General features: G+C 40.3%; 1 protein-coding gene across 1 annotated transcript in view; it reads right to left on the bottom strand.

Moving 5' to 3' along the window:
- Positions 1–24,767, bottom strand: part of LOC138962246 (small subunit processome component 20 homolog) — a 74,413-nt gene extending 49,646 nt beyond the window's left edge. The window contains exons 1-31 of the mRNA XM_070333990.1: positions 24,642–24,767; positions 23,498–23,581; positions 22,373–22,439; positions 19,949–20,013; positions 19,492–19,562; positions 18,252–18,446; positions 17,339–17,423; positions 16,266–16,325; positions 15,708–15,785; positions 15,095–15,256; positions 12,691–12,855; positions 12,260–12,403; positions 11,524–11,601; positions 10,896–11,080; positions 9,713–9,844; positions 9,142–9,233; positions 8,762–8,870; positions 7,712–7,862; positions 7,360–7,434; positions 6,737–6,889; positions 6,261–6,417; positions 5,614–5,812; positions 4,951–5,178; positions 4,526–4,616; positions 4,067–4,152; positions 3,382–3,507; positions 2,665–2,831; positions 1,770–1,845; positions 978–1,173; positions 518–595; positions 5–84 (exon numbers count right to left, since the gene is read on the bottom strand). Coding sequence (XP_070190091.1) covers positions 5–84; positions 518–595; positions 978–1,173; positions 1,770–1,845; positions 2,665–2,831; positions 3,382–3,507; positions 4,067–4,152; positions 4,526–4,616; positions 4,951–5,178; positions 5,614–5,812; positions 6,261–6,417; positions 6,737–6,889; positions 7,360–7,434; positions 7,712–7,862; positions 8,762–8,870; positions 9,142–9,233; positions 9,713–9,844; positions 10,896–11,080; positions 11,524–11,601; positions 12,260–12,403; positions 12,691–12,855; positions 15,095–15,256; positions 15,708–15,785; positions 16,266–16,325; positions 17,339–17,423; positions 18,252–18,446; positions 19,492–19,562; positions 19,949–20,013; positions 22,373–22,439; positions 23,498–23,581; positions 24,642–24,677 — 3,671 coding nt within the window. The 5' untranslated portion in view covers positions 24,678–24,767. The remainder of the gene's footprint in view (positions 1–4; positions 85–517; positions 596–977; positions 1,174–1,769; positions 1,846–2,664; positions 2,832–3,381; positions 3,508–4,066; positions 4,153–4,525; positions 4,617–4,950; positions 5,179–5,613; positions 5,813–6,260; positions 6,418–6,736; positions 6,890–7,359; positions 7,435–7,711; positions 7,863–8,761; positions 8,871–9,141; positions 9,234–9,712; positions 9,845–10,895; positions 11,081–11,523; positions 11,602–12,259; positions 12,404–12,690; positions 12,856–15,094; positions 15,257–15,707; positions 15,786–16,265; positions 16,326–17,338; positions 17,424–18,251; positions 18,447–19,491; positions 19,563–19,948; positions 20,014–22,372; positions 22,440–23,497; positions 23,582–24,641) is intronic.
- Between the last annotated feature and the right edge of the window lie 2,524 nt (positions 24,768–27,291).

The following is a 27,291-nucleotide window of genomic DNA, read 5'->3' as shown; positions in this document are numbered from 1 at the left end:
TCACTTTGGGTCTTGACACCAACACTGCAGCAACCTCAGCAGCAGTGATGGCTGCATCTTGCTCTCCAGACTCAAGCGATCCAGCTGCACACAGCAATTAAACAGTTTCAATTTCACAAGAGTTTCATCAACTTCAATTCAATAAAACTTGATCACCTGCATGCAGGACCCACGTCTACACACTCAGAAAATCACATGGTCTGTGAGGATTTCTCACATACTCTCTCGCGTGATCGCATTCCTCTCGGAATTGTGGGAGATAAAACTGAATGTAGGACCTTTTTTTTTTTATATCTTTTGCGTTAAAGAATACTTTACATGATAAGAGAGGTATCCTTAAGTTTTTTTGTACGGAAAACAAATCTTGAATCATTACTGTTCTGAAAATGTTATGTTGTTACTAACATGCTCAAGACGTGGTATATTTTCCCTGCACTCCTCTTAATTGTGAGCAATGAAATTTATATAACATTACTTATGACAGTGACTTGTGAGATGTAATCTGTCACACACTTACCTGTGGCCACACAAAGGCTTCCAAGATGGCATCTGACTCTTGCTCAGTGTATTCAAATTTGTCAAACTCGCCAAAGAACTGCAAAAATATGAGAAGAAAGCAAAATATAACACAGAATGATGATAGACAAAATCCATTTTGAAGCCAACAACCTACAATCTACATGCCAGAAACAATTCTCAAAAGCAGACGCTTAATTCAACTATGATTATAAATAAAGGATGTCACCATTTTAGATCTGTACTTGGGGGCTGGGGCGGGGGAAGAAGTTGTGACGTAAGGTTCTGTGAACTAACAGAACGTTTCATGCTTGATTTTCAGAATGCAAGCGGGGAAAAAACTAATTTTGAACTTTTTCTACCAGGTAAACTTTGTCTTTTGTAAATTAGGCTTCGTGTCATTTACCCCTGTCCAAATTTTAGACTGGTCGCCACAAAAGAAGAAAAAATGGCTTGGCTACCTGGATAAGCCTGTTGAAGGCCATCTGTCGCACAGACTTGAGCGTGGAGGCGGCAGAGGGTTTGATGACATCACGCTGCTTGAGACACGCTGCACAGGTGGCGGCCACACCCAGCAGTAGGTGGAGGATGGAGCGAGCGTTGTCCTCCAGGAGGTTGCCCAGCTTCTCCGTCACCACCAGCACTGCTCCCAGGACACTGTCAAACACACAGGTAGGACAACGTAAAGCACACAGATAGACAAGACACCGTAAAACACACAGAAAGACAAGACATAGTGAAACACAGAAATAGACTGGACACAGTGAAACACAAAATAGACAAGACACCGTGAAACACAGAAATAGACTGGACACAGTGAAACACAAAATAGACAAGACACAGTGAAACACAAAACTGCAGGCCAACAGAACGCTGTAAAATTATCCTCGCCAGCACTGCTCCAAGGACATCACAAAACACAAAGACAACAGCCAAAGAGGACATTGTGGAATACAAAAATAGCAGTCAAAGACACTGTGAAACATACAAATTGCACACCATGAAACACAGAGATAAAAGTCAAACAGGACGCCGCAAAGCACACACACTATTTTTTCTGGCCTACAAGGCACATATACTTTACTCAAACCCACCCCCTGCACCTTTTCCTCTGGTAGTGCCTTTTCTGTCCCTGAATTATGTTTTGTAAAGAATATTCCTGTATTTAATCCATGCGATACGTAACTGAATTACTCTTTTTCTGCCAGACTGCATCTCTCACCAACAATACTTGCAACAATGACAGTTCTTACCCTTTCATCCGTTTTGGCGGAACAACATTTCTGATGTCAATAGATGCAATCTCTTTCACCATCTTCAAGGGATCATCTGTGGAAGTAAACAGAAGGCAAAGCACACTCAGACCAGCTAAACACCACAGGCATCAACACACAAACATTGCATAACTTCTTCTTCTTCAGCGTTCCAGAATTGTCTGGTTACGTGTGAGCTCGTTTGCCCATTTGGGTTCCCCACACTATACTCTGAGAGCATAGTCAGCTCACTCCGCTTTCGTTGAGTTGGCATGCTGGATATTTTCGTGTTTCCATAACCCACCGAACTCCGACATGGATTACAGGATCTTTTCCGTGCGCACTTGGTCTTGTGCTTGCGTGTACACACGAAGGAGGTTAAGTCACTGGCAGGTCTGCACATAAGTTGACCTGGGAGATCGGAAAAATCTCCACTCTTAACCCACCAGGCGGCAGCGACCGGGATTCGAACTCACGACCTCCCGATTAGGAGGCCGACGTCTTACCACCACGCCACTGCGCCCGTCGTTGCATAACAATTTCGGAGATGATGTTGAGCACAAACACTCGTATTAATAGATCTGAGCTACTGCAGGACTCAAACTCTTACACAAAGCTTGATGCCCTACTTTCCCTACCTGAAAATAATCATACCGAGAACAGCTCAAACTGAGTACGTTAACACTGTAGTTTACTCTATGCTAGGTTGTTAGTGTCCATTGTAAATGACCAGTAAGAAGCTTCCCAAAAAGTGTGTGAAAAAGAAGGCCATTTTCTGTTCAAAACTAAGCACTACCAATAAAAAGACTTTGAAAATGAAGTCTGTTTCAAAACTAAACAAAACTAATAACAGACTTTGAAAACAACCGTCACAATAACATCAAATGTTCCCTACCTGTGAGAAGGTGCTTGAACGGACCAAAGACAAGATCAAGGAAGTACTGCATCTCGGACGCCGCACATCCCCCCAGGAACCTGAAGACTATAGAGCGACGTACATCTGACCGTCTCTTTCCCGCAGTCTCTGTCCCTGCTTTGCTCAGCATCTTGCCGTAGAGAATCCTGAAAGTAACATATTTCTCTTTACAAGTGTTGCATCAATGCCAAAGGCAGAGCGACCTTGTGGTTAATTAATTACACAGTAACCTTCTTGGTCCTGGGCTCAACTCCAGGTGGGGCAGAAAAAATAATGATAACATGTTCACAACTCAACCTCGCATTTGCTAAGTCAGAATTTATAGTCCTTTCAAATTCACAGCATGTAACACAATCATTGTGCAAATAAATAATTTCAAACTCACTTAAGCCTGGAAGCTGGGGGTATGAATAAACATTAGCAAAATAAATGAGCAATCCTTTGACGCCAGCGTGTGGCTGCGGATATGGCAGGGATAAAGAAACACCTAATGGCAGGGATAAAGAAACACCTAATTTGTACCAACAATAAAAGAGAGAATGAACTGGAAAATGGCTTAACCTCATGAGAACAGGCAAGAGGTCCTGACGATGTTCGGGTTTGATTTCCACTGGTGAATGGTGTTATTTGCACCAAGAATAAAAGAACCCCAGAGCCCAACAATAAAAGAAAGAATAACTTTGACAATGTCTTTACCTCATGAGAACAGGCAAGAGGTCCTGGCGATGTTCAGGTTTGATTTCCGTGGACTCCTCGTCCACACTGAACTGCACCACCTCTGTCTTGAACGTCTTGTCGTCCAGCAGTCTTTCAAAGTTCTCCCTGCAACAAGTTCAACTCATCAGCTACAATCCTACAGTGGAACCCCCCTTTTAAGACCTCTAAAAATCTGAGAACATCGGGTCTTAAAAAGGAGGGAGTCTTAAAATGGGGGTAAATTTACAGAGGTTATGAACAAAACAACTGAGAAAACAGTCTAAAAAGGGAAGAGGTTGGGGGGGGGGGGGGGGGGGGGGGGGGCGGTGTTAAAAAAAGGGGGGTTCCACTGTATTACAAAAGAGAAAATAGGGGGTCTAGAAGATCAGGTGGTAGAGAGCACTGGACTTGTCATCAGAAGGTCACAAATTGGAATCCAGGTCAGGAAGGACATGGGTCAAAATTATGTGCTGATTCAGACAGTATCCATGTCCCAGCCCTGTGTTTCCGCCAAGACATGTAAAAGACCTCAGTCATTCTGCCAGCAGTGCAGGTGGCTGATTACAACTAAATATGCACACACCTGGGTAGCACGACTCGGCTTGTTTCTAGCTTTTTACTGGATTTTTCAAGCAATAGGATAATAAAGTGATGTGAAAATATACATGTGTAAGAAATGACATACCTGTAAGGTGTCAAGAACTTGTACTTGTAGGTCATGATGCACTTAAAGGCCATCTTCTGCACCTTGGAGTTCTTGTGTTCCAGAAACTGCAAGAAAGGATAAAACTCTGAATTTGGTCTGGCGTTCATACTACTTATTGCAAACACTGGTATGCTAAAATGTTGGTTGCAGACAACAAATCTGTAATCAGCTACCATTCAAATATTTCCACTCTGTACTTTCTTTCCCTTGCGTTCAAGGATTTTCTCATTTAAAAAAAAAAAAGGGGGGGGGGGGGGGGGGGTTGTGCCCTGTACAACAAAGCGCCTCGTAGTCTCGAAAATACAGTACATCTGTGCCGCTTTTAAGAGTAAAACTACATCCTGTTTCCCCTATGAAGGTGTGACTGTGAGTACTCTTATGTGCAAAAATCATATTAAAACACTGCATTAGTGGGGGAAAAAGTTGCAACAGCCTTACCTGGAAGAAGATGTCCCTGAGTTCAGCCTCTCTGTACAGTGCTCTGGGGTTCTGAATTTTGGCAAACAACTCCAGGTGTACCAGCAATGACCTGGAATATAATCAACCGTCATCAAACATTATTAATTTACTCTTTTTTTCATATTAACTGATTAACTCCCTTTAAAACGCAGAAAGCCCTGTCTTCTCAAGAATTCCCTTGTGTGGGACAATAAACATCATAGCGTAACATCTTGCCGACACATGTGCACAGACACATACACACAGAAAACAGCAGCTTTTTTATACATGCACACACACACACACACACACACAGACAGAGACAGACACACACATTTACCAAGAAGAAACAAGACAGAAAAAAACATTCCCACTTCTCCAGCACTTCAACACTAAAGATTTAGCATCAAAAGCGTAAGACTCACTGCAATCCATATTTCCTGCCAGCTTTTCCTGCAACCTTCTTTGGAGAAGAATGTGCCCTCTTCCTTGGTGTGTTCTCCCCCCTGTTCTCTTCCTGGTTGTCTTCCTGGTTGTCTTCATGGTTCTCTTCCTCTTCATCCTGATCATCTTCATCTTCCTCATCCCCTGTGTTGTCTACTTTGATGCTCTGCGAAGGAGCTAATGAGACGTCAACCAGGTAGTATTCTTTCCTGAAAGAAGTTCACGGTCTGAATCAGCAAGCATTCCATAAACACACAGGGACAATTCTGTGTGACTGTTTGTTTTATAACTAGAAAAAAAAGAGAGCGTAGGCAATGTAGGATCAATGTCTACAGAAAACACTGTCACACAGCAGCAATATCCCACTGCTGTGCTGTTCGTTTGTTTCTTTTCTTTCTAGGCAATTTTCCCCCACAAATGAACATCAAAAAGATCAAAGCGTGTTTTGGATATCTCAATGGTAACTGCAAGATATGGTAACATCCGGGTTCGCTGAGCAACCACTTCAAATCCAAAAGAAGTATTATTTACTGAGTTTTATACTGTCAGATCTGCTTTGCACATTCTAGGGAGCAGAGCTTTCAGAAAACAGTCATTTCCAAAAAATAAAACAACAACTTTAGAAAGCTTTAAAGTACACTTACTGCAGGAAGGTAAATAAGAGTGGCACAAAGTCTCGTGACTTTGGTTCACACTTGTCAGGAAAGAGGCTCATGGCTTTCCACAAGAAGTTGCGAAAAGATGTGAAGTCTGGAGAACGCTCAGAAGTCTTTTCTTTCAAAACCCACTGCTCCAACAGAGTTGCTGGATCTGCGGCATCTTCATGTGAAACTGGTGTCTCCACTGCAGACAAAAGCACTGAATTCTGTTAACACACTGAAAGCTTGAGAATAGTAGTGACATTTTGTGCTTAATATACTGGAAACACAATGGAAAATGACTGGAGCAAGTGGAAACTCTGACTTCTTTCCCTCGGTTTGTCTGTGGATCTTTTTCATATTGTTTTCTCTGCAGATGATTTACGTATCAGTATACAAATACTTAAAAAAGAGAACACACATTCATGTATGAAAACAAGCACCCATAGATATAAACACAGAGGTGAACATACAGACAAACCTATGTGCACAAACACTCAAAAAAGTGTTTCCTCAAATACACATATGCTTACACACATGAGATATATAGTCAAACACAGAACACACATCAGTATTTGTTTTTACACACACATGACACAAAGGCAGATCCCCCCCCCCCCCCCCCCCCCTCTCCTATCCTATCAAACACATACCTGCTTTGGTGGCCGCCACTGTTAATTGCTGAAAGAACGGTTCCCAGAACTCTTCCCTGTTGAGACCGTGAGCATGACCAGCAATCAACTCGCAGACTGGGTCCCACAACAGTGTCATTGGACACAGCAACGTTCCCATCAGGTACATCATGGGCATCTGTTTAAAAGCAAAAAAAATTAACATACAAATATATACACAGATTCTGGTTGTGGTAGAGATATGGGGCACAAATTCAGAACAAAGAATAAACAGTCGGAATTTTATTTTAGCTAATCAAATTATAAATCACAGTTTGCCTTCATTTATTCATTACTGATTATAGATGTATATCTCTGGCAATTTTACATACAATATCTATCCTCTTGTACAACCTGTGCTAAGCAAGTTCTCTGCCAACGAAAACAAAATAACTGAACAAATATATTGCTGAACAGTGCACAGCATGTCACACTTGAAACAAATCTGTGTGAATTACCTTGCTGAATGGTCCTGCAGGCATGATGGCATGCACAATGTTGTGGTCCAGTTTTCGAAGATACATCAGCCTCTGACGATAGTCTCGCATACTCAATGGGACCTTCTCTGCCGCCAGCGCCACTGTAAAAATAGTCCATGGATCCTCCTCAGCCTGAAAAATATTACATTTGGAGTGAATAAATTACTCAGTGATCACAAAGTATCCATTTATTTTGCTATCTCTAACCTTTTCCCTCAATCTTTGCATCGTTTTGCACTCTCTACCCAACACCCCCCCCCCCCCCCCCCCCCCCAGGTCTTAAAAAGGAGGGAGTCTTAAAATGGGGGTAAATTCAAAGAAGTTATGAACAGAAATCTGAGAAAACATGGTCTTATTTTGGACAGTCTTAAATTGGAAGGGGGTGGGGGGGTGGGAGGGGGGGTGGTGGCAGGGGGTTGTCTTAAAAGGGGGGTTCCACTGTTCTACTTGTTAAAAAAGGTGACTCAGGCTTTCATACTGAATATTTCCTCCAGGCTACAGCTCTTTTTTTTAGATCACAGTCCCATCAGTAGATGATCTTGTAAAAACACCAGGTACAACATCGCAACAGGTTCAAAAACAATTTAGAAGTGAAAACTTACTTTGTTGTCTTGTTGCATAGGCACAGGGATGCTGACAGGGAATAGAGTCAGAAGGTGCAAGGTAGACTGTCGTACCTGGAATCAAATGACTCAACTCAGTATGTTGTTCATACCTTGAACAGAACAAAATTCAGCATGTAAACAACTTCAACAATCTTTCAGGACATCTCCTAAAACTATGGAGGCATGCCTACTCTCATACATACACACATGCAAGCTGATAAACCAACATACACAACACATACAATTTTCTAACAAAACACACAGTAGCAAGATAAAATATCTCCAATCATATAAGACTGCTTGCATTTACATCCTGGTCTTTACTTTACATGATATTCTTGTAACTGACCTTGTGAGACCCGGACACTAGGTTAAGCTCCAGCAGTGGATAGAGTTCCACTAGAAGGTCAGGGGTCAAAAAGTCATCTTTGTCAAGGTCAGACATCAAGGTCAAATAAAGGTCAGCAGCATGGAGAACAAAGAAGTTGCTTGGATGAGATCTGAAAACAGCAGAATTTTGATTAGCCAAAAGAAAAGTTCACCAAGGGAGGCAAATTTCAAACAAAATACCTATTAGTCTACTGGTTTAGCACACCCTTATGTTGTGAATAATACAAGCAAAACATTCTAAACAAACGTGAAATGAACGCATTTCATTGAATATCTTGTACATACTGTTTATCCATGTAAATGGCTTTGTTCTGTAAGGAAGCCCTACACAAATGTGTTATTTTCAGTATTATTAATAATTGTAAATGTTGTACAGTGGAACCCCCTCCCCCCCCCCCCCCCCCCCTTGAAGACCCCCCCCCCCCCCCAATTTAAGACTCTCTTCCTTTTAAGACCATGTTTTCTCAGACTTTTTGTTCATAACCTGTAAATGTACCCCCATTTTGTTTGTTCGTTCATGGGCTGAAACTCCCACGGCTTTAACGTGTATGACCGTTTTTACCCCGCCATTTAGGCAGCCATACGCCGCTTTCGGAGGAAGTATGCTGGGTATTTTCATGTTTCTATAACCCACCGAACTCTGACATGGATTACAGGATCTTTTTCGTGCGCACTTGGTCTTGAGCTTGCGTGTACACACGGGGGTGTTCGGACACCGAGGAGAGTCTGCACACAAAGTTGACTCTGAGAAATAAATCTCTCGCCGAACGTGGGGACGAACTCACGCTGACAGCGGCCAACTGGATACAAATCCAGCGCGCTACCGACTGAGCTACATCCCCGCCAACTGGATACAAATCCAGCGCGCTACCGACTGAGCTACATCCCCGCCCCACCCCCATTTTAAGACTCCCTCCTTTTTAAGACCTGATTTTCTCAGATTATTGAAGGTGTTAAAAGGGGGGTTCCACTGTATTCATGTTCACGTGCTGTGGACTCATGCACTCACTTCAGTAGTGTGATGACATCCACTGCAGGCAGAAGTTCTGGAACGCTCACATCGTTTTTCAAAACCAGCAAAGAAATGATGGCCTGGCGCATTACAAACAGCACCATGTCTGTGTAACAAATACCAAAGCATGCACAAGAAATGGGCAAAAGTAACAGAAATTCCCAAAACAAACAAAATACCAAAAAATTCACTGTCCAAAAAACCTAGTCACTGTGCCTGCGGACTATAAAATCTACTAATATTTCAGTCACTGTTTGCATGCATGGTTATAGGCATTTATCCCACACAGGAACACATCAAAATGCAATATTGAGGAATAATCATTAACTTTGTATGAAGGAATTGTTTGCAAAAAATTCTCAGCAAACGCAGCATACCTCTGTGATCTGGTGAGACCTGTAGCAGGGCCGTTTTCAGCTGATCCCAGGCTGTGACAATGCCTTTGGCGCACACACTACTATCCACAGTGCTGCAAATGCAATCAACAACAGATTTTAAAGCAAATAAACAAATAACAAAACAGAAAGAAGCTAAAAGCACTTGAAATTTAGCAAGGCAGAGACAGATGCCAAGCAAAACATGTCATACTCCTGAAGCTTCTACAACCTCTGAAGCTTTCATAAACTGTTAAACATGAATATAATGATATTCTCTATGCTTGTCCTTTTTGGCACGCAATTTCTTTCGCATCTCATAAATCCTGCATCAGGAATATCTTTCTGAACATTTTCAATCTATGAAGCTTTACCAGACTTTCTCAAATCCACAGCAACGGAAGAAACTATATACCAAAGCATAATCACATTTCTTGACCCCTCTTTGTACACACATGTTTATACACTCACTACACAAAGATATGTTAATCCGCCTTTCACATGGAAAGCAATCAATGCTTGATATAAACTCAATCTTCTCTGTTTGACAATTGTTGCTGTGGAAACTCAGTACCCGACTTGTGGCAGACAGACCAAGGCAGACATCAGTTCGCTCAGTCCTTCCGTTCTTGACAACTGTTCAGCTGCCAGGTTCTTATCAAGATCTAGCAGCAACTGCATGTACTGTATCAGTGTACTCTTGCGTCTGAAACAAATAGTACGAATGCCTGCGGCTAACGTCAAATTTCTTTGTGGTTTTGGTTATCCATTGTTATTGACTTTTCTTCAATACACAACTTAAAAATAAAATTAATGAACAGATTTATTTCATTCTAATCCCTAAAATCAGAGAACGTCTTCAAAAGTGCAGAAGTCACGTAATATTTTGTTTCGATTGTTAATGAGACTGCAAAAATTGCCCTGCACAACAAGGACTCATTATGTGTTGGTCTCTACAAATAAAAATGACTAATTCCCTATTTATCCCATCAAAACGATCCCGGAACAGGCGGAGTCAAAATAAACTCAAAATCAATGTACCGTATTTGACGGATTACAAGACACACCGTTTTATAAGCCGCACCCCCGACTTTAAAAAAAAACATTGGGATGAGCCACGTATAGGCCGCGTCACTATATTAGCCGCCGTCGAAAAAAATATAATCAGATCGTGTCAATCAATCAAAACAACCAGGCAAACAAAAGTACGGTATTTGGCGAAATCGGCTCCGAGAATAAACAAGTGAAACAAAGAAGAAAAGTTAAAAAATTGGAGGAAAAATATCACACACACAATTTGTAACCAACACACACATGTAGTCTCGACCGGAATAAGCTTTTTGGGGATGATTTACGACTTTTGCGCACATTTCGAGCAGACGAAAACACAACATGGCGGCTCTCGCTCCTCCAACTATCGTGAGACACAAAAAAACGAAATCTCGCACGCGCAAGATACTGATACATCCGGTGTTTCTCTGTTCACTATCTTGTCACGACGACTTGTTGACAAACGAAAATTCGCGAAAGAAAGAGAAAAGTGCCGAGTCTTGAGTAAAGAGCTAATAAAGTACCGGTAATCGCTAATCGAGCGAAATGAAAATCCGCGGCGACTTGCATTAGGTGAATGCTATTCAAGTTTAGGTAACGTTTTAGCCGCATCTTTTTGTAAGCCGCAATGCGATTTTTTTTTTAAAAAGTCGCGGCTTGTAGTTCGTCAAATTACAGTAACCATGCTTCAATGCCCAGACGCTTACCCTCTCTGTGCTCGCCCAAAGTCAAGGGGGTACTTCTGCAGGGAGCCAAGCTGGCTTCCGTCTTCAGGTATGGAGGATTTCTGTAGGACTATGTCTGCCAACAAGGCCAGCATCTCTTTTTTCACTGTGTCTTTCACTGTGTCAAAATGATGCGACGTGTACGACAAGAGACCTGGCAGCACATCCTGAAACACACATTTGAAACTTTGTTAATGGACTGATTGACAGACTGGAAGTCAAAGTTCATCTCTAGTTGTCTGCCCATTCCCTGCATCGTGTGTACACACAATAACAACATCAGTCACCGTCACAGATAAAGTAGAAAATTGAGCCTACAGCTAACTGCTGCAGGGACAATCTTGTGCTATGCTAAGCTCCTAGCCTGACTTCTCTACTTCACAGAAAGGGGTGGAATCCTCCAAAGTCAGAATGCAAAAACCTCATGATGATCAAATAATCCAACCCAGTCACATACAAAATTTGTTGTCCCTGTAAAATGCAGCTTAATTCGGGTCCATAGACCAGTTAAACCTCAATAGTTTTCAGCTCATTAACACCAACAAGAACAACATGAGATTTAAATAAAAAGAAAAAGTGACATACTCCTGTGCTACTTCAAGTCAGTTACCTTTTCAAACAGTGGGGACTGCAGCATGGTCAGTGAAAACTGTTTCATTTCTTCCAGAGAGAAGTCCGTAGCAAACACCTGGAAAAGCATGCAAGAGGTCAGTGATATCACAATAAGCACACATATATGCGCTGCTTTCATACAAAGAATATCATGCTACCATTCTGTTCATTCAACCAGAGAAATTGCCACTTAAATGTCATCAACATAGAACAAATGTTATAGGAAGGGCAAAATCAACAGTGCTCATTCTCTCTACAAAAGATTCAATTAAAATAAAATATTGAACTTCATAAAATACATGTACAAATAACGATGCAACTGAAAAAAACAACAGTTGCTTAAGGCTACCTTCTACATCCATATGCATACAATGCATGTGCAAGTTACACAAAATGACAGAAATTTAGGCACAAAAAAAAGGCCTGTTTACAGTAACATAGGCAAAACAAATAAGGTCGGTAGGTCGGTATTTTTTTTTTCTTCCCAAAAAATATATTTTGAAGTTATTTTGCCCCAAAAAACAGACTTTTTTTGTTCTTCCCCCAAACGCAAAAAAAAAAGTTTAGGGTCGCGTGAAAAAATAGGGTCGGTTGGGATACCGTAAACAGACTTTTTTTTGTTGTTGGCCTTAGAATGCACCCCTTTTTTCTCTGTCTTCCATGTAAATCATTCACACACAGTACACCATACCAAATCAACCAGAAAGTAATCAGTACAAGCAAATAGGTCTCACCTGTGACATAAGCCTAGCTGTGGTCTCTACAGAAAGGCAGTCACCACTGTTAAGGAGGAGGCTGGAGGCCATGGTCAAGAGGTCAGAGGCCAAGGTCACAGCCAGGTCTCCCTCAGGCAGCTCTTTCAGCATCGCAGAGATCACCTGTAGACAGATTGCAGATAAAACCTGATTTATTACATATTCCTAGTTCGTTTCTAACTGAATAAAGACAGCGCTATTGTTTGGCGCCAAAAGTTTTTTCAGTACGCCAAAACATATTTCAAATCGCAAAACACTTTGCTGTCATTTTAGCAGAACTGCCAAACTTTTTCACAGTAGGAAAAGGTGACACCAATGGCAATATTTAGGGCTATTTCAGCAAATTTGGTCACAGAACATTTTCATTTTAGACTTTTACAACGCCGGCAAAACAAACCACTTTAACCAACCTTTGCTACAGCAGAAGGGTCAGACACAATCCTGCCCTTGTCATGTTTCAGCCAGATGTCTGTCATGCGCAGAAGTCGACACAAATGGTGGACATGCTCCACTCTTTCTTCTGCCTTTCCGTTTTTGTTGCCAATGCACGACTTGTGGACTTCTGTCACAGTATTCTGAAAAAAAAAGATTTGTTAAGATCAGCACACAGTCTGAATCAACCATCTTTGAAGAACACAATGACATGAAGGTGATGCTGCACTTAAAAGCTGACATAGTCCTATTCAATTAGTTTAATTACTTCCAGGGCTTTTCCCATCGTTGCGGGGATGTATAAATTAAGCTTCCTGCAAAGTTTTAGGTTTGAAGTCCTTTCCAATTACGAGAAATAATTAATTCTTTATTGCATTGTTTAGCAACAGTTCTCCAGGACTTGGGCTATTTTTAGACCGTTGACGTCACTTCGTGACATTTCGTAAACCAAAGATGGCGTTTGAGACTGTTATGTTTACATTCGACACTATCAACACCACTTTGCAATACTGAAATAATTTTTTCTGTGTTCGAAAGCTACAGCCAATCGTTATTATATCCCCTTAGGTACAGTTTTATAACATTATTGGCACATGTAAACAATATAAATTAATTAATGAACGCTACGAATATGGCAGCCTTTAACTCTTTCCAGTTCGGGGGTTTTAGGACATATTTTACAGTGCTGTTGGTGCCTACTTGCCGAGTGGCTATCTGGGGTCATATTCTAAATGAAATATAGAAAGTTATATATCAAATGAAATGAAAATGAATAAGATTTTCATATTTGCAAAGAGAATTGTGCTATCTTTAAAAGTAAAAAAGGCTATGGGGGTGACAACATGATTTTTGTTGAAATTTGTACGCCCATTTTTTGGAACACGTGACAAACACAAAGAAGACATTTTTTTTGTGTTCAGTTTATTTTAGATATGCTGCTAACTAGTCTGTTTTGGCATTTATTTTACATAACATAACAAAGTTTTATTGAGTTTTGCTGATAAACAAAAAAGTTATTGTCACCTGAATACCCCCACCCAAATTTCAAAGTTGGACGTTTCATGACATACGCATGCCTAAGGCCAAAAAAAAAAAAAATAGTCTGTTACGGTATCTCGACCGACCCTATTTTTTCGCGCGACCCCAGACTTTTTTTTGGCATTTGGGGGGGGAAAAAAAGTCCTTTGTTTTTGGGCAAAATAACTTAAAATATGGTTTTTGGGAGAGAAAAAAAAAGTCTTTGTTTTTTGGCAAAATAACGTTAAAATGGTTTTTTTGAGAAAAAAAAAAAAAAAGGCCCGACCTACCGACCCTATTTTTTTGGCCTATATTACCGTTAACAGACTATTTATTTTTTTGGCCTAATAATGCATTCCTATAACTTATAACAAGAACCCAGCTTGTTTCTGTCATAAAGTGTGTCTAACATATGAGTTTATCCACTGTCCAACCCATCCAATGTAAAATAACCAATTTTTTTTCGATAATTAGATAATTGGTCAGTGGAAAACTACAGGGGGTGGGCATCGTAAGCTTGCTTACGATGGGTAAGGGAGTGAACTGGTAAGAGTTAAGAATCCATAACTGACATGGGCAATACAAGTACACATTTTAACTTATCTCTTCAGTAGCATCGTCAGAATCAACCCTGCAAGATGATGATTGGTATTACCCTTTTACCCCTAGAGCACCCATTATCGCCTACTTGAGCTCCCATATTTAGATCACTGAACCACCTGCTATACACAACACTACCTATGACGGATATCTGTTTCCATGTCTACTGACTTCAGCAAGGTTTGAGCATTAACAATTTCGGAAAACTGGCAGTAGTTACTTTGGTACGATTTTTTAAAATTGATGGAGTTACTTTCCATGCCAAGGGGGGGAAAAGGTGAACCCGTCACCTCTGAACAGTGAGACAGCAGGTAAAGCACCTGACCTGTTCGCAAAATGCAGTGACTATCTATGTTACCCGATCACATATACACCCTGTTCATTATCAAACATAGAAGCACCATTTTACAAAAAAAATAACTGTTACCATTTGTCAGACAGGATCACTGACCATATACAAAAGTACCAACCAAGCAATTTTAAACTACGATGGTATCTGCAATGTAAGGACACCCCTTTGGACCAACCAAAAGTGTCCCTCCACTGTTGGTGTCCCGTTGTGACAGGTACACTGTAGTGTAGCCATGTTAACGAACCATCAAACCACATAAGATGTCCTTAATAGGGAGGTGTCCTCTCATTGAAGGAGCATCACTCTGCATGAAACGCTGCATTGTAAAGGCATATTACATTCAAGCTTTCTTCCAAAGATGAGAACACTATCTCTATATAAATTGCGTGTTCAGCCAGAACAAATCATCTTACTAGAAGAGTTGTCCACATTTGCCCTGCGTGCTCCTTGCTGGCATAGTCAGCACAAGCTTGCATCAAGCGACCGACCGTCTCCTCCACAAGGTCAACTGGCAGCTGACCGGTCTCCTCCTTCCACGACTGAGTTCCTAGTTTCATGAGAACCAATCCAAACATCTGCACACACAAAATCACAGATGCAGTGTTGATCAGAAACACCAAGCATTTCAGTTATGCAAACAAACCCTATGACACATAGCGTCAAAAAGAAAAAGAATTACCAAAGACTACAGGTAATTTAAAATGAATCAGCACAGACGAGATGTAGCAGTACACACAGAGGGTGTTGAATTTGCTAGAAGGTAACCACGGTTTCCCTCCAGTGACTTTGTAACAAATTAATTCATAATAAAATTCCCTCTGCACAGAAAACTGTCAGTGTGTTGATTTTTAGTATGTGTCCAAGTCAACATATGTTTCTTTCCGCATGTAAAAGCCTGGACACATTTGTGATATTGCACCCAGTCATTTTAACAGGAAGAAAGGTACATTAATGTATTAATTAATACAATTCTGTACCTTCAAAAAGTTCAATGCTTGAGAGTTTAAAAGCAATCGTCCTCCTTACCTGATCGCTGATGGAGTGAAAGTGTTCCTTCACACCTTTCACCACCTCAAACAGTAGCTGACCCAGGCCCTCCGTTTTCTGTCAAGTAAAAATGTAAACAAATGTTTGAAACTGCAAAGTATTGAAAACTAATGTCAGCATCTTCTGGTTGCCTGTTTTCTATGCCTCAAAATGGATGGACACTAATGTATGAAAGTTTTCTGAATGTTGCTGCAAATCTCTGAACTATTTCTTCTGACAGCTATCAAGTGCAGAATACACAAAAAAAACAATATAAGTGGGCTGTCTTATGACCATTGTTAAATGAGAAAGTAGTCAATTTGCTCTGAACCCCCTTGATTGGTCCCAGAGTGGAGCTTCTGAATCTGCGATTAAACAAACGTACATTCCTAATGCATACTTGACATTACTTTCTCATCAAGAGCAGAAGAGAATGATGTCATACTCCCACTTTCCTAGGTGGCTAAAATGACTTTGTATGGGTTTTCTACGGTGTCTACAATTTTTACAACAAACACAAAAATCAAGCAAAAATTAATTGAAATCAACATTGCTTACCTCTGGGTTTTGTTTTAAGTCCTTGAACAGAAAGGTCAGAAGAGCATCTTGGTCTTTCACCTGCAACAAACAGAAAAAATCACTTACAAATATTTGTCAGCCCACTGTGGTTTGTGTCGCTTTTATTTGACATTGTAGCAGCGATACTGAAATGAAAACGACAATGAACACAGGCAGCCAGATTATTTCTTTCACCCCAGCACACACACATCAAAAACTGAGAAAACAAGAAGAGCAAACGCTCGATCGAGTCACTTTCGCAGTTCTGAATATTATATGAGGCATCAGATGGACAGGAAGAAATTGCTATTCACAACACAATGAGTCACGTTCACATAAAATTTGAGCCCGGTCACTTTTATAGTTTCCGAGAAAAGCCCAACGTTAAGTTGTGTGTTGCCGAACAAAAAAGGCTAGTTATCTCCCTTGTTTTTCTGATAACGTTCGTAAAAGGCTACAGATGTAAATACTTTGATGTAAAGAATAATCCTACAAAGTTTCAATCACATCCGATGAACTTTGTCAAAGATATAAAATGTCTAATTTTTCCTTTGACGCTGACCTGTGACCTTGAAAAAGGTCAAAGGTCAACGAAACCATCGTTAAAGTGTAGAGGTCATTGGAGGTCACGACTAAACAAAATATGAGCCCGATCGCTTTGATAGTTTCCGAGAAAAGATATAAAATGTCTAATTTTTCCTTTGACGCTGACCTGTGACCTTGAAAAAGGTCAAAGGTCAACGAAACCATCGTTAAAGTGTAGAGGTCATTGGAGGTCACGACTAAACAAAATATGAGCCCGATCGCTTTGATAGTTTCCGAGAAAAGTCCAACGTTAAAGTGGTGTCTACGGACGGCCGGCCGGACGGCCGGCCGGCCAGCCGGACAGACTAACACTGACCGATTACATAGAGTCACTTTTTCTCAAGTGACTCAAAAAACAATAACACAAAATGATACCACTAATAATAATAGAACTGCCAGAAGAAGGAAACAAACCATATCAGCATACACGTAAAAAATTATTTACAAGCATGTATTCTTTTTAAATTAAAGCTTAGCATAATACTCACCTTTCTCATGAGAAAAGCAAAACTTTCAGCAGCGAATCTCTGGATGTATTCTTTGTTATCCTCCGTCAGAAGTGAAGAGAAGTACCTGAACAACAAGAATTACAAGCACTGTAGAAAGCTTCAGGTGAACACAGAGAAACTTTTACACACATCAAACACTATTTTACTCATTTTCTAAGACAACTTTTCTGGTCTTATCATGTTAGAGGAAACTTCTCTCATTTAATCTATACGGATTCTCTAATACTAACAAGTGCCTTTAAAAAGTCTTCCTACCAATCCGATGCAACCAGGAGAATTTTTGAATATTCATGTGCCCCCCAATAAAATATTCTGTACCAGTACTGATAACATAAAACAATGCTACCCTGTACAGCACCCCCCCCCCCCCCCCAAAAAAAAAAAGTGTATAAGAGACAGTGACAAAAGGTCAGGTGTCATGTCTACTGTCCCGAATGACACACGATTGCTGACATTTCACCATTGCCAAAAGAATAAACAAATAAGAAATAGGTAGAAAATGAATGTGAACACTGACTTTGATTGTTGATCAGTATTTTCTATGCCACTAACAAATAATCTACTTACACATAGCTGTTTGGCAAATGTATGTTGCATGGGACACACTGACATGAAAGTGAAAGATGTTTTTCCCTCTAGAGAAACTACATATCAAGTTACACTTTTTGTGCTCTTCCATTCCAGTTGGCAATCAATTGTTAACGCATGTTATTAGAAAAAATAGAACGAAAACAGATTAGATAGAATGAAAAATGTACTGGTGATGTCATTTGGGACATACTGACATGAAAACGTCACCTTTTGTCATTGTCTCATAAAGCTTTTCTACTATTCCCCCATCCAAATCAACAACATGCACAAACATGCGATTAAACTTGCAATTGTCACTTACCCGTAGACAGTTTCAATGTTCTGCACAAGGTAGCGCCACAAGAACTTGTAGAGGAAAGCCATGGTGACAAACACTTTCTCCAGTGCATCCGGATCTTTGGCATTCACGTTCAGCAGCTTCACCAAGATCTCAAACAGCTCCTTGAAATGCATGTAGAAATCTGGCCCCATGTCTCGCCCCATTTGCACAACTAAGCTAAAATAAATAAATGAAAGAAAACATAAGATTATGATGGTTTTGATTGTTGAAATTCTCCATATTTATTGAGAACTAGAACATTCATGCTATGAAAATGAGGCTAACTTCAACCTCAAGAATAAAATTAAGATATCATATATATTCCTGTTGCTTCTATTATTCCTCCACGTTTAACACATGCTATGACATTATTACATCATACAAACCTGTCAGAAAAGCCCTGACCACTACAAAAAATATTACTAAGATTTCTAGTGATGGGAAACCTTAGATGATTATAACCACTCTTCGCATAAATATTCTTTGTAAACTAAGACATTTCAGCTTTACTAGGCTTTCACTTTCAGCCTTCAAGTCTCAAGACGGGGCAGGGATATAGCTCAGTTGGTAGCGCGCTGGATTTGTATTCAGTTGGCCGCTGTCAGCGTGAGTTCGATCCCAGGTTCGGCGGAAATTTATTTCACAGAGTCAACTTTGTGTGCAGACTCTCTTCGGTGTCCGAACCTCCCCCCGTGTACACTACATTGGGTGTGCACGTTAAAGATCCCACGATTGACAAAAGGGTCTTTCCTGGCAAAATTGCTTAGGCACAGTTAATAATTGTCTACCTATACCCGTGTGACTTGGAATAATATGCCGTGAAAGGTAAATATGCGCCGAAATGGCTGCAATCTACTGGCCGTATAAAATTTCATCTCACACGGCATCACTGCAGAGCGCCTAGAACTGTACCCACGGAATATGCGCGATATAAGACTCATTGATTGATTGATTGAAGACCAGGGGTGTGTGTGTGTGTGTGTGCACCCTGGTGTGTGTGTGTGTGTGTGTGCACAAAAAAGTGCCTAAATGGGTGTAACCTAAGCCCTGGTTTAAAAGGGTTGAAACCTCAAACAAATCCCAACTTGAACCAATGCAACCCCTTGCTTGGTTCCATCTATATGGGCACTTTCCTGTGCACAACCCCTTGAACCAAAAGTGAGAAGAAAGCTAATTTCAGCCAAGAGAAAGCACATCCATTCAAAGGCATTATCCAACATACTCCAACAGTGGCTCCAGCGCAAGTGTGCCTTTGACCAGCAAGTGTTTCTTCAGGGTGGCCACAATGTCTTCCTGAAACAGAAGAATACAGTGAAAATAGAGAAACAACAAAACAAACACATCACCTTCTGCAAGCATTATTTAATCCCCCCCCCCCCCCCCCCAATCCTAAAATTTGTTTAAAAGGAAGCAACGCCCGTGCATATAATGTCATCAAAACAGAAGTATTTTGGCAGTGTCGGCTCAACATCCTTTATTCTTTTCAAATCATGGAGCTTATTGTTCACAGTGACGCGTTTGGCGTGTTTGCAACCGTTAAACCCAGGCAGAGTATTGTATTTCCAGAAAGCTTCCATAACAGTAACAGTTTGATAAAAAGATAAAAGAAACATCCGCATGCCTGTTAATGGTACAGATCTCTGGTGAAAACAGCCCCCAAAAAGGATTGGTTAACTTACAGCATGGTGAACAAGCTGAACAAAGCTGGTACATGGATATTTGGACATGTCCTCATTGAAGTCAGCTGGAATGGAAAACACGCATTCAGTAAATTTACCCCTGATATCATGAGACTCAGGTCTTAAAAATAGAGGTAAATGACACAAAATACGACTCAATCATCAACATTAACAACAAAGACAATGACATAGAGACTATAACTGCTTTACTCCCATTTACTTTTTACAGTTCACCCTGTTATGTCATGGAAATCTATATACAACTGACATACAAAGGATTGCAATTTTATGTTTACCACTAAGAAGATGATATCATGAATGATAGACAATCTTCAAGAAAACAAAGCAAGAAAGAAGGCGCACAGATCTTCCTTCATCTCTCAACTATTCCTTCTCAGAATGGTAAAAAGAGACTGCAGGTGAGAAGAACAAGATAACAATGAAAATGTACTCGCCAAAACAATGGACAATAAAAACAAGTCGCGTAAGGCGAAAATACAATATTTAGTCAAGTAGCTGTCGAAGTCACAGAATGAAACTGAACGCAACGCAACGCAGCAAGACCGTATACTCGTAGCATCGTCACTCCACCGCCCGTGGCAAAGGCAGTGCCCGTGGAATTGACAAGAAGAGCGGGGTATTCGTTGCGCTAAGAAGGATAGCACGCTTTTCTGTACCTCTCTTCGTTTTAACTTTCTGAGCGTGTTTTTTATCCAAACATATCATATCTACATGTTTTTGGAATCAGGAACCGACAAGGAATAAGATGAAAGTGTTTTTAAATTGATTTCAAAAAAACAATTTTGATCATAATTTTTATATTTTTAATTTTCAGAGCTTGTTTTTAATCCGAATATAACATATTTATATGTTTTTGGAATCAGCAAATGATGGAGAATAAGATAAACGTAAATTTGGATCGTTTTATAAATTTTTATTTTTTTTTTACAATTTTCAGATTTTTAATGACCAAAGTCATTAATTAATTTTTAAGCCATCAAGCTGAAATGCAATACCGAACCCCGGGCTTCGTCGAAGATTACTTGACCAAAATTTCAACCAATTTGGTTGAAAAATGAGGGCGTGACAGTGCCGCCTCAACTTTCACGAAAAGCCGGATATGACGTCATCAAAGACATTTATCAAAAAAATGAAAAAAACGTTCGGGGATTTCATACCCAGGAACTCTCATGTCAAATTTCATAAAGATCGGTCCAGTAGTTTAGTCTGAATCGCTCTACACACACACACACACACACGCACAGACAGACAGACAGACAGACAGACACACATACACCATACCCTCGTTTCGATTCCCCCTCGATGTTAAAATATTTAGTCAAAACTTGACTAAATATAAAAACTACATGGACTGTTCCGTGTTTTATTGTCCATTACTTGTCCATGATTCTGGTGAATACATTTTTTTTATTGTTATCATATTCCTTTTTTGTTCTTTTCATTAAACCTTGCTTTTTATATTTAGTCAAGTTTTGACTAAATATTTTAACATCGAGGGGGAATCGAAACGAGGGTCGTGGTGTATGTGCGTGTGTGTGTGTGTGTGTGTCTGTGTGTGTGTGTGTAGAGCGATTCAGACTAAACTACTGGACCGATCTTTATGAAATTTGACATGAGAGTTCCTGGGTATGAAATCCCCGAACGTTTTTTTCATTTTTTTGATAAATGTCTTTGATGACGTCATATCCGGCTTTTCGTGAAAGTTGAGGCGGCACTGTCACGCCCTCATTTTTCAACCAAATTGGTTGAAATTTTGGTCAAGTACTCTTCGACGAAGCCCGGGGTTCGGTATTGCATTTCAGCTTGGTGGCTTAAAAATTAATTAATGACTTTGGTCATTAAAAATCTGAAAATTGTAAAAAAAAAATAAAAATTTATAAAACGATCCAAATTTACGTTTATCTTATTCTCCATCATTTGCTGATTCCAAAAACATATAAATATGTTATATTCGGATTAAAAACAAGCTCTGAAAATTAAATATATAAAAATTATTATCAAAATTAAATTGTCCAAATCAATTTAAAAACACTTTCATCTTATTCCTTGTCGGTTCCTGATTCCAAAAACATATAGATATGATATGTTTGGATTAAAAACACGCTCAGAAAGTTAAAACAAAGAGAGGTACAGAAAAGCGTGCTATCCTTCTTAGCGCAACTGCTACCCCGCTCTTCTTGTCAATTTCACTGCCTTTGCCATGAGCGGTGGACTGACGATGCTACGAGTATACGGTCTTGCTGAAAAATGGCATTGCGTTCAGTTTCATTCTGTGAGTTCGACAGCTACTTGACTAAATATTGTATTTTCGCCTTACGCGACTTGTTGTTGTTGTTGCTTACTACATTCATCTTTTTTAGTTAATTGAACTTTAATGCTTTCTGCGCCTACTGATCAGCTTACCAAAGTGCTGAGTGCAGTTGAGATCCATCCATTTGGCCAAAGCTTCTCCAAAATATGTAGACTGCTCCTAAAAAGAAACATCAACAAATGAAAATTCACACCCACACACATCTGTAATAAGAAAGAAGAAAAACTCCAGACTGGCAAATTACGTTGGAACAAACTTAATTATCAATAAATTTGACCAACCAAATCCTGGGATGGTGAGAATTAATGGTGAGAATTAAATTGGGCAAGAACAATCTGTTCGGACTTGCAGAACATTAAGCAACCAGATGAGGAAAAAGGTGTAATAAGACTTTGAAGAATTTCGGCTCAAATTTGTGATAACTCCCTTCTTATACATATCCGCTTTCTCTCTCTCTCTCTCTCTCTCTCTCTCTCTCTCTCTCCTCTCTCTCTCTCTCTCTCTCTCTCTCTCTCTCTCTCTCTCTCTCTCTCTCTCTCTCTCTCTCTCTCTCTCTCTCTCTCTCTCTCTCTCTCTCTCTCTCTCTCTCACACACCCCAAGTCACACACACACACACACTATCTCACACAAATCTCATACACACAAAACACACAATCATACGCACAGACAGACGGACACACACACCCTTGCAAACACAGACACACACACTCACTCAATCACGCTCACTAACTAACACGCACTCACTCAAAGTTCATACACACACTCATGTATAGACAGATGGGCACATGAACCTTTACAAACACACACACATACACACACACGCACATACACACACCCACTCTCACACACACACATGCATGCACACATAAATAACCACACACTCTCTCTCTCTTACGCACACACACACACTAACACATGTGCACAAAATGTACACACACACAGCGCGCGAGAGAGAAAGACCGCAGAGAGGGGATGACGTGATGATGCATTGACGTCAAAGCCTTCCGACGTCATCTTCTTACGCGAGCTTAATCCATAGACTTGGAAACTACGGAATTTCTACCCGACCAAAAAGAAATAAGCTGTATGTTAGTGTAAGTGTAAACACAACGGTGTTTACCAAAGATTATTGTCTCTTGCTTTGTTTTCAAAGAGTGTTACAGCTAGTACATGGAATAATTTGTGATCGATACATGATCAACTTTAATCATCCTACCTCCAAGTCATCTTCTTTCCTCTTGCGTACTTGGTGAACAACATCAATGTGCATTAACTTCATGCGCTCTGAGAAATTTTGAAACTGAAACAGAGAATCATGAGAATTAAAGCACTGAAAGTCAACACTCACAACAAAAATATGTCATTTTGGTTCAAATGTGCTAATGACAACAAAAAACAAAAGATTCTTTTTCTTCTTCGTTCATGGGCTAAAACATGGATTGCAGGTTCTTTTCCGTGCGCACTTGGTCTTGTGTGTACACACGAAGGGGGATAAGGCACTAGCAGGTCTGTACATAAGTTGACCTGGGAGATCGGAAAAATCTCCACCCTGAACCCACCAGGCGGTAGCGGCCGGGATTTGAACTCACGACCTTCCCATTAGGAGGCAGATGTCTTACCACTACAACCGTCAAAAACAAAGGATAAAAAAGGGGAAACTTGTTGGGGAAAGGATCTGAAGGCTGAGTGGATTTGGGGGGATTGGGTGTGCGTGTGTGACGGGGGGGGGGGGGGGGGGGGGGTAGGGCTAGAATAGAAAGAAGGAGTGCTAAATTAATAATTTGTCGGTGTCACACAAAACTAATCTGTCTGAAAATCATCCAACTGTTCTTCCCCAGATTAATTGAATTGTAATAGATTTATACCAACTGCAGCATTTTCCCAGTGCACATATTGTCAACAAACCAACCAAACTCATTTTAATTTGTTTGCCTCGTGATATATCTTTCTTTTTTTTATGTTTGTGTCTCCATCTTCTTCAATATCCAGAGGAATGCCCTGTGTGTGTGTCTGTTCACTGTGTGTACGCAAATGTGTTGGTGTTTCTTCTTCTTCTTCTTTCCGGTAATGCACGATCTTGAGCCTGTTGAGGATGATCATTCTGGCATGACAGCTAAATAAGGGTTAACTTAATCACATCAAGCCTCAGTCAACTTAAGTTTGGCCTTTTTCCTTGAAACTGACAACTTCGACATCCTATTTAAAGGATCCTCCTGTCATAAAGCACAAGATCAATCTGTTCCGCTGCCCCACTAACAACAGTACTGATGTACGTGAACATGTGGAACAGAACAGAACAGAACAGAGAAATGCTCCTTCACAAACCTATCAACGACTTCCACAGATTATAAATTACTTACGCGGTATGTGTTGGTCTCCTTGTGTGCCCTCCCCATCTTGTCCTGATGATACTGGTAACAATAGTTTTAGTAATACAAATTCAACAATTGTGCACGACGTATGACCGCCATGTGCTTCTGTGGTTGTTTCGGCTAGCCAACCGGAAGTTGTATTCTGAACCCAAACATGATTGGGTCTGACTACTTACTGCGCGACCAAACGCGATCCCGCCGTGCGACCTCAAACTAAAGCGTTTACATGTCATGCATTTGCTGTTCTAGTATATATTCATAGGTTTTTCTCACGTTTGAATCTATAGAAATAAAAATAAGGGTGTTGTCATGCATTTTCGAAGAGCTGTGAGAAAGTAAAACCCCCCGGATCAGTTTCTGTCACATCCGACTATGTCCGACTTGTTTTTAGTATAGTAGTAGTGGTTAGGGACTGGATTGGTATCCATAAGCCTCACGGCTTTTTTCGCGTCCCATATATCTCATTAACAAAATTGTTGCAGGTCAATCATATTAACATGATCAAAGTCGTATTTACTCAATATCAATTATCGTACAAATAAAGTGACTCAGTCATAAGTTTTTGTATGTCCAGCAGTTTTTTGAAAGTGTTAATAGTTTGTGCATTTTTAACATGTATAGATGTAACATTTTTAGGTGTGAGTTTGACAAAAGTAGTTTTCACACGATGTTTCTAAAAATTGATAGGTTTGAGTGTTGACTGACAAATAAATGGTATTGTATTGCTGGCTGAAATATGAAGTTGAGATGCCATTACCGTGCTACTCATGGCCTGGTTGTGATGATAAGCTTATTTACATCATATCTAGAATTTAGATGATAGTAAGCAGGGGCGGAGCAGTTAAGCCAGAGGGGGGGGGGGGGGTTATAACCTGGAGGCTAGGGGGTAGACCCCTTGTGGAGTACATGGGAAGGCCCCGTTGGGAATTTTAATTGAAGAATTTTAGCTATTTTATGAACAATTTATGGCTTATCCTTGATTTTAAACATGATCAACTGGTGTCAGCAGCCACTCGTTATTTCTTTTAAAGTTAGTATTAATTTTATTTTTTTTGACAGCCGGGGGGGGGGGGGTTCCAGAACCCCTGTAACCCCCCCCCCCCCCCTAATCCGCCCCTGGTATGACAACGTACTACAAAGTTTGTTGTGTTTCAACTTTTCAAGGTTCTCTTATGACTGACAATTAGATTAGGTCATGCTGTGTCCAAATTCAGTTAGGCCTTTAAACTGACAAGCAATTATTCAGGCGCCCGAGTCAGTTGACTTTTGAATACCGTGCACGTTTTTTCAGGTCACGTCAGAGACTGGTCACGTTGTCTCTGTTGCCAGTGGTGAGAAAGCTCTCGTCCAGAAAGGCATGTGTTGAATCAGTTTTCTGTTGCAGTCTGCACGCTTTTTACATTTAGTCAAGTTTTGACTAAATGTTTTAACGTAGAGGGGGGAATCGAGACGAGGGTCATGGTGTATGTGTGTGTGTCTGTGTGTGTGTGTGTGTGTAGAGCGGTTCAGACTAAACTACTGGACCGATCTTTATGAAATTTGACATGAGAGTTCCTGGGTATGATATCCTCACACGTTTTTTTCATTTTTTTGATAAATGTCTTTGATGACGTCATATCCGGCTTTTCGTGAAAGTTGAGGCAGCACTGTCACGCCCTCATTTTTCAACCAAATTGGTTGAAATTTTGGTCAAGTAATCTTCGACGAAACCCGGACTTCGGTATTGCATTTCAGCTTGGTGGCTTAAAAATTAATTAATGACTTTGGTCATTAAAAATCTGAAAATTGTAAAAAAAAAAAAATTTTTTTATAAAACGATTCAAATTTATGTTCATTTTATTCTCCATCATTTTCTGATTCCAAAAACATATAAATATATATGTTATATTTGGATTAACAACAAGCTCTGAAAATTAAATATATAAAAATTATAATCAATTTTTTTTTTCGAAATCAATTTAAAAACACTTTCATCTTATTCCTTGTCGGTTCCTGATTCCAAAAACATATAGATATGATATGTTTGGATTAAAAACACGCTCAGAAAGTTAAAACGAAGAGAGGTACAGAAAAGCGTGCTATCCTTCTCAGCGCAACGAATACCCCGCTCTTCTTGTCAATTTCACTGGCACTGCCTTTGCCACGGGCGGTGGAGTGACGATGCTACGAGTATACGGTCTTGCTGCGTTGCGTTGCGTTCAGTTTCATTCTGTGAGTTCGGCAGCTACTTGACTAAATGTTGTATTTTCGCCTTACGCGACTTGTTTTTCGTTTTGCCGATCTGACGCTGTTTCGATTTGTGTTTGAAAACGACATGATTACACGGGCACGCGCGCGTCAGTGTGTGTGGTGTGTCACTGTGTGTATTGAATACCACGGTGAGTGTGTGTGTCGACGGTGTGCGAGAGTGTGTGCAGGGTGTCAGTGTGTGTCAGTGTGTGTGTGTGTAGCCTATGTGACGGTGTGTGTGTGTGTGTGTGTGTGTGTGTGCTGAGAGTGTTTTAGAATCTATACATATATATAAGAACATGAAGAAGAACTTGACTTGAAGATCTTTGGAAGGCTTTCAACACAAACCTTAAATGACAGTAACTATAAGAGTCAGAGAGAGAGAGAGGGGAGGGGGGGGGGAGATACA

This window comes from Littorina saxatilis, linkage group LG3 (assembly GCF_037325665.1).
Source record: "Littorina saxatilis isolate snail1 linkage group LG3, US_GU_Lsax_2.0, whole genome shotgun sequence".
NCBI classification, from domain to species: Eukaryota; Metazoa; Mollusca; class Gastropoda; order Littorinimorpha; family Littorinidae; genus Littorina; species Littorina saxatilis.
Note: the sequence above shows the minus strand (reverse complement) of the source record. Positions and strands in the feature narration are given on the sequence as shown.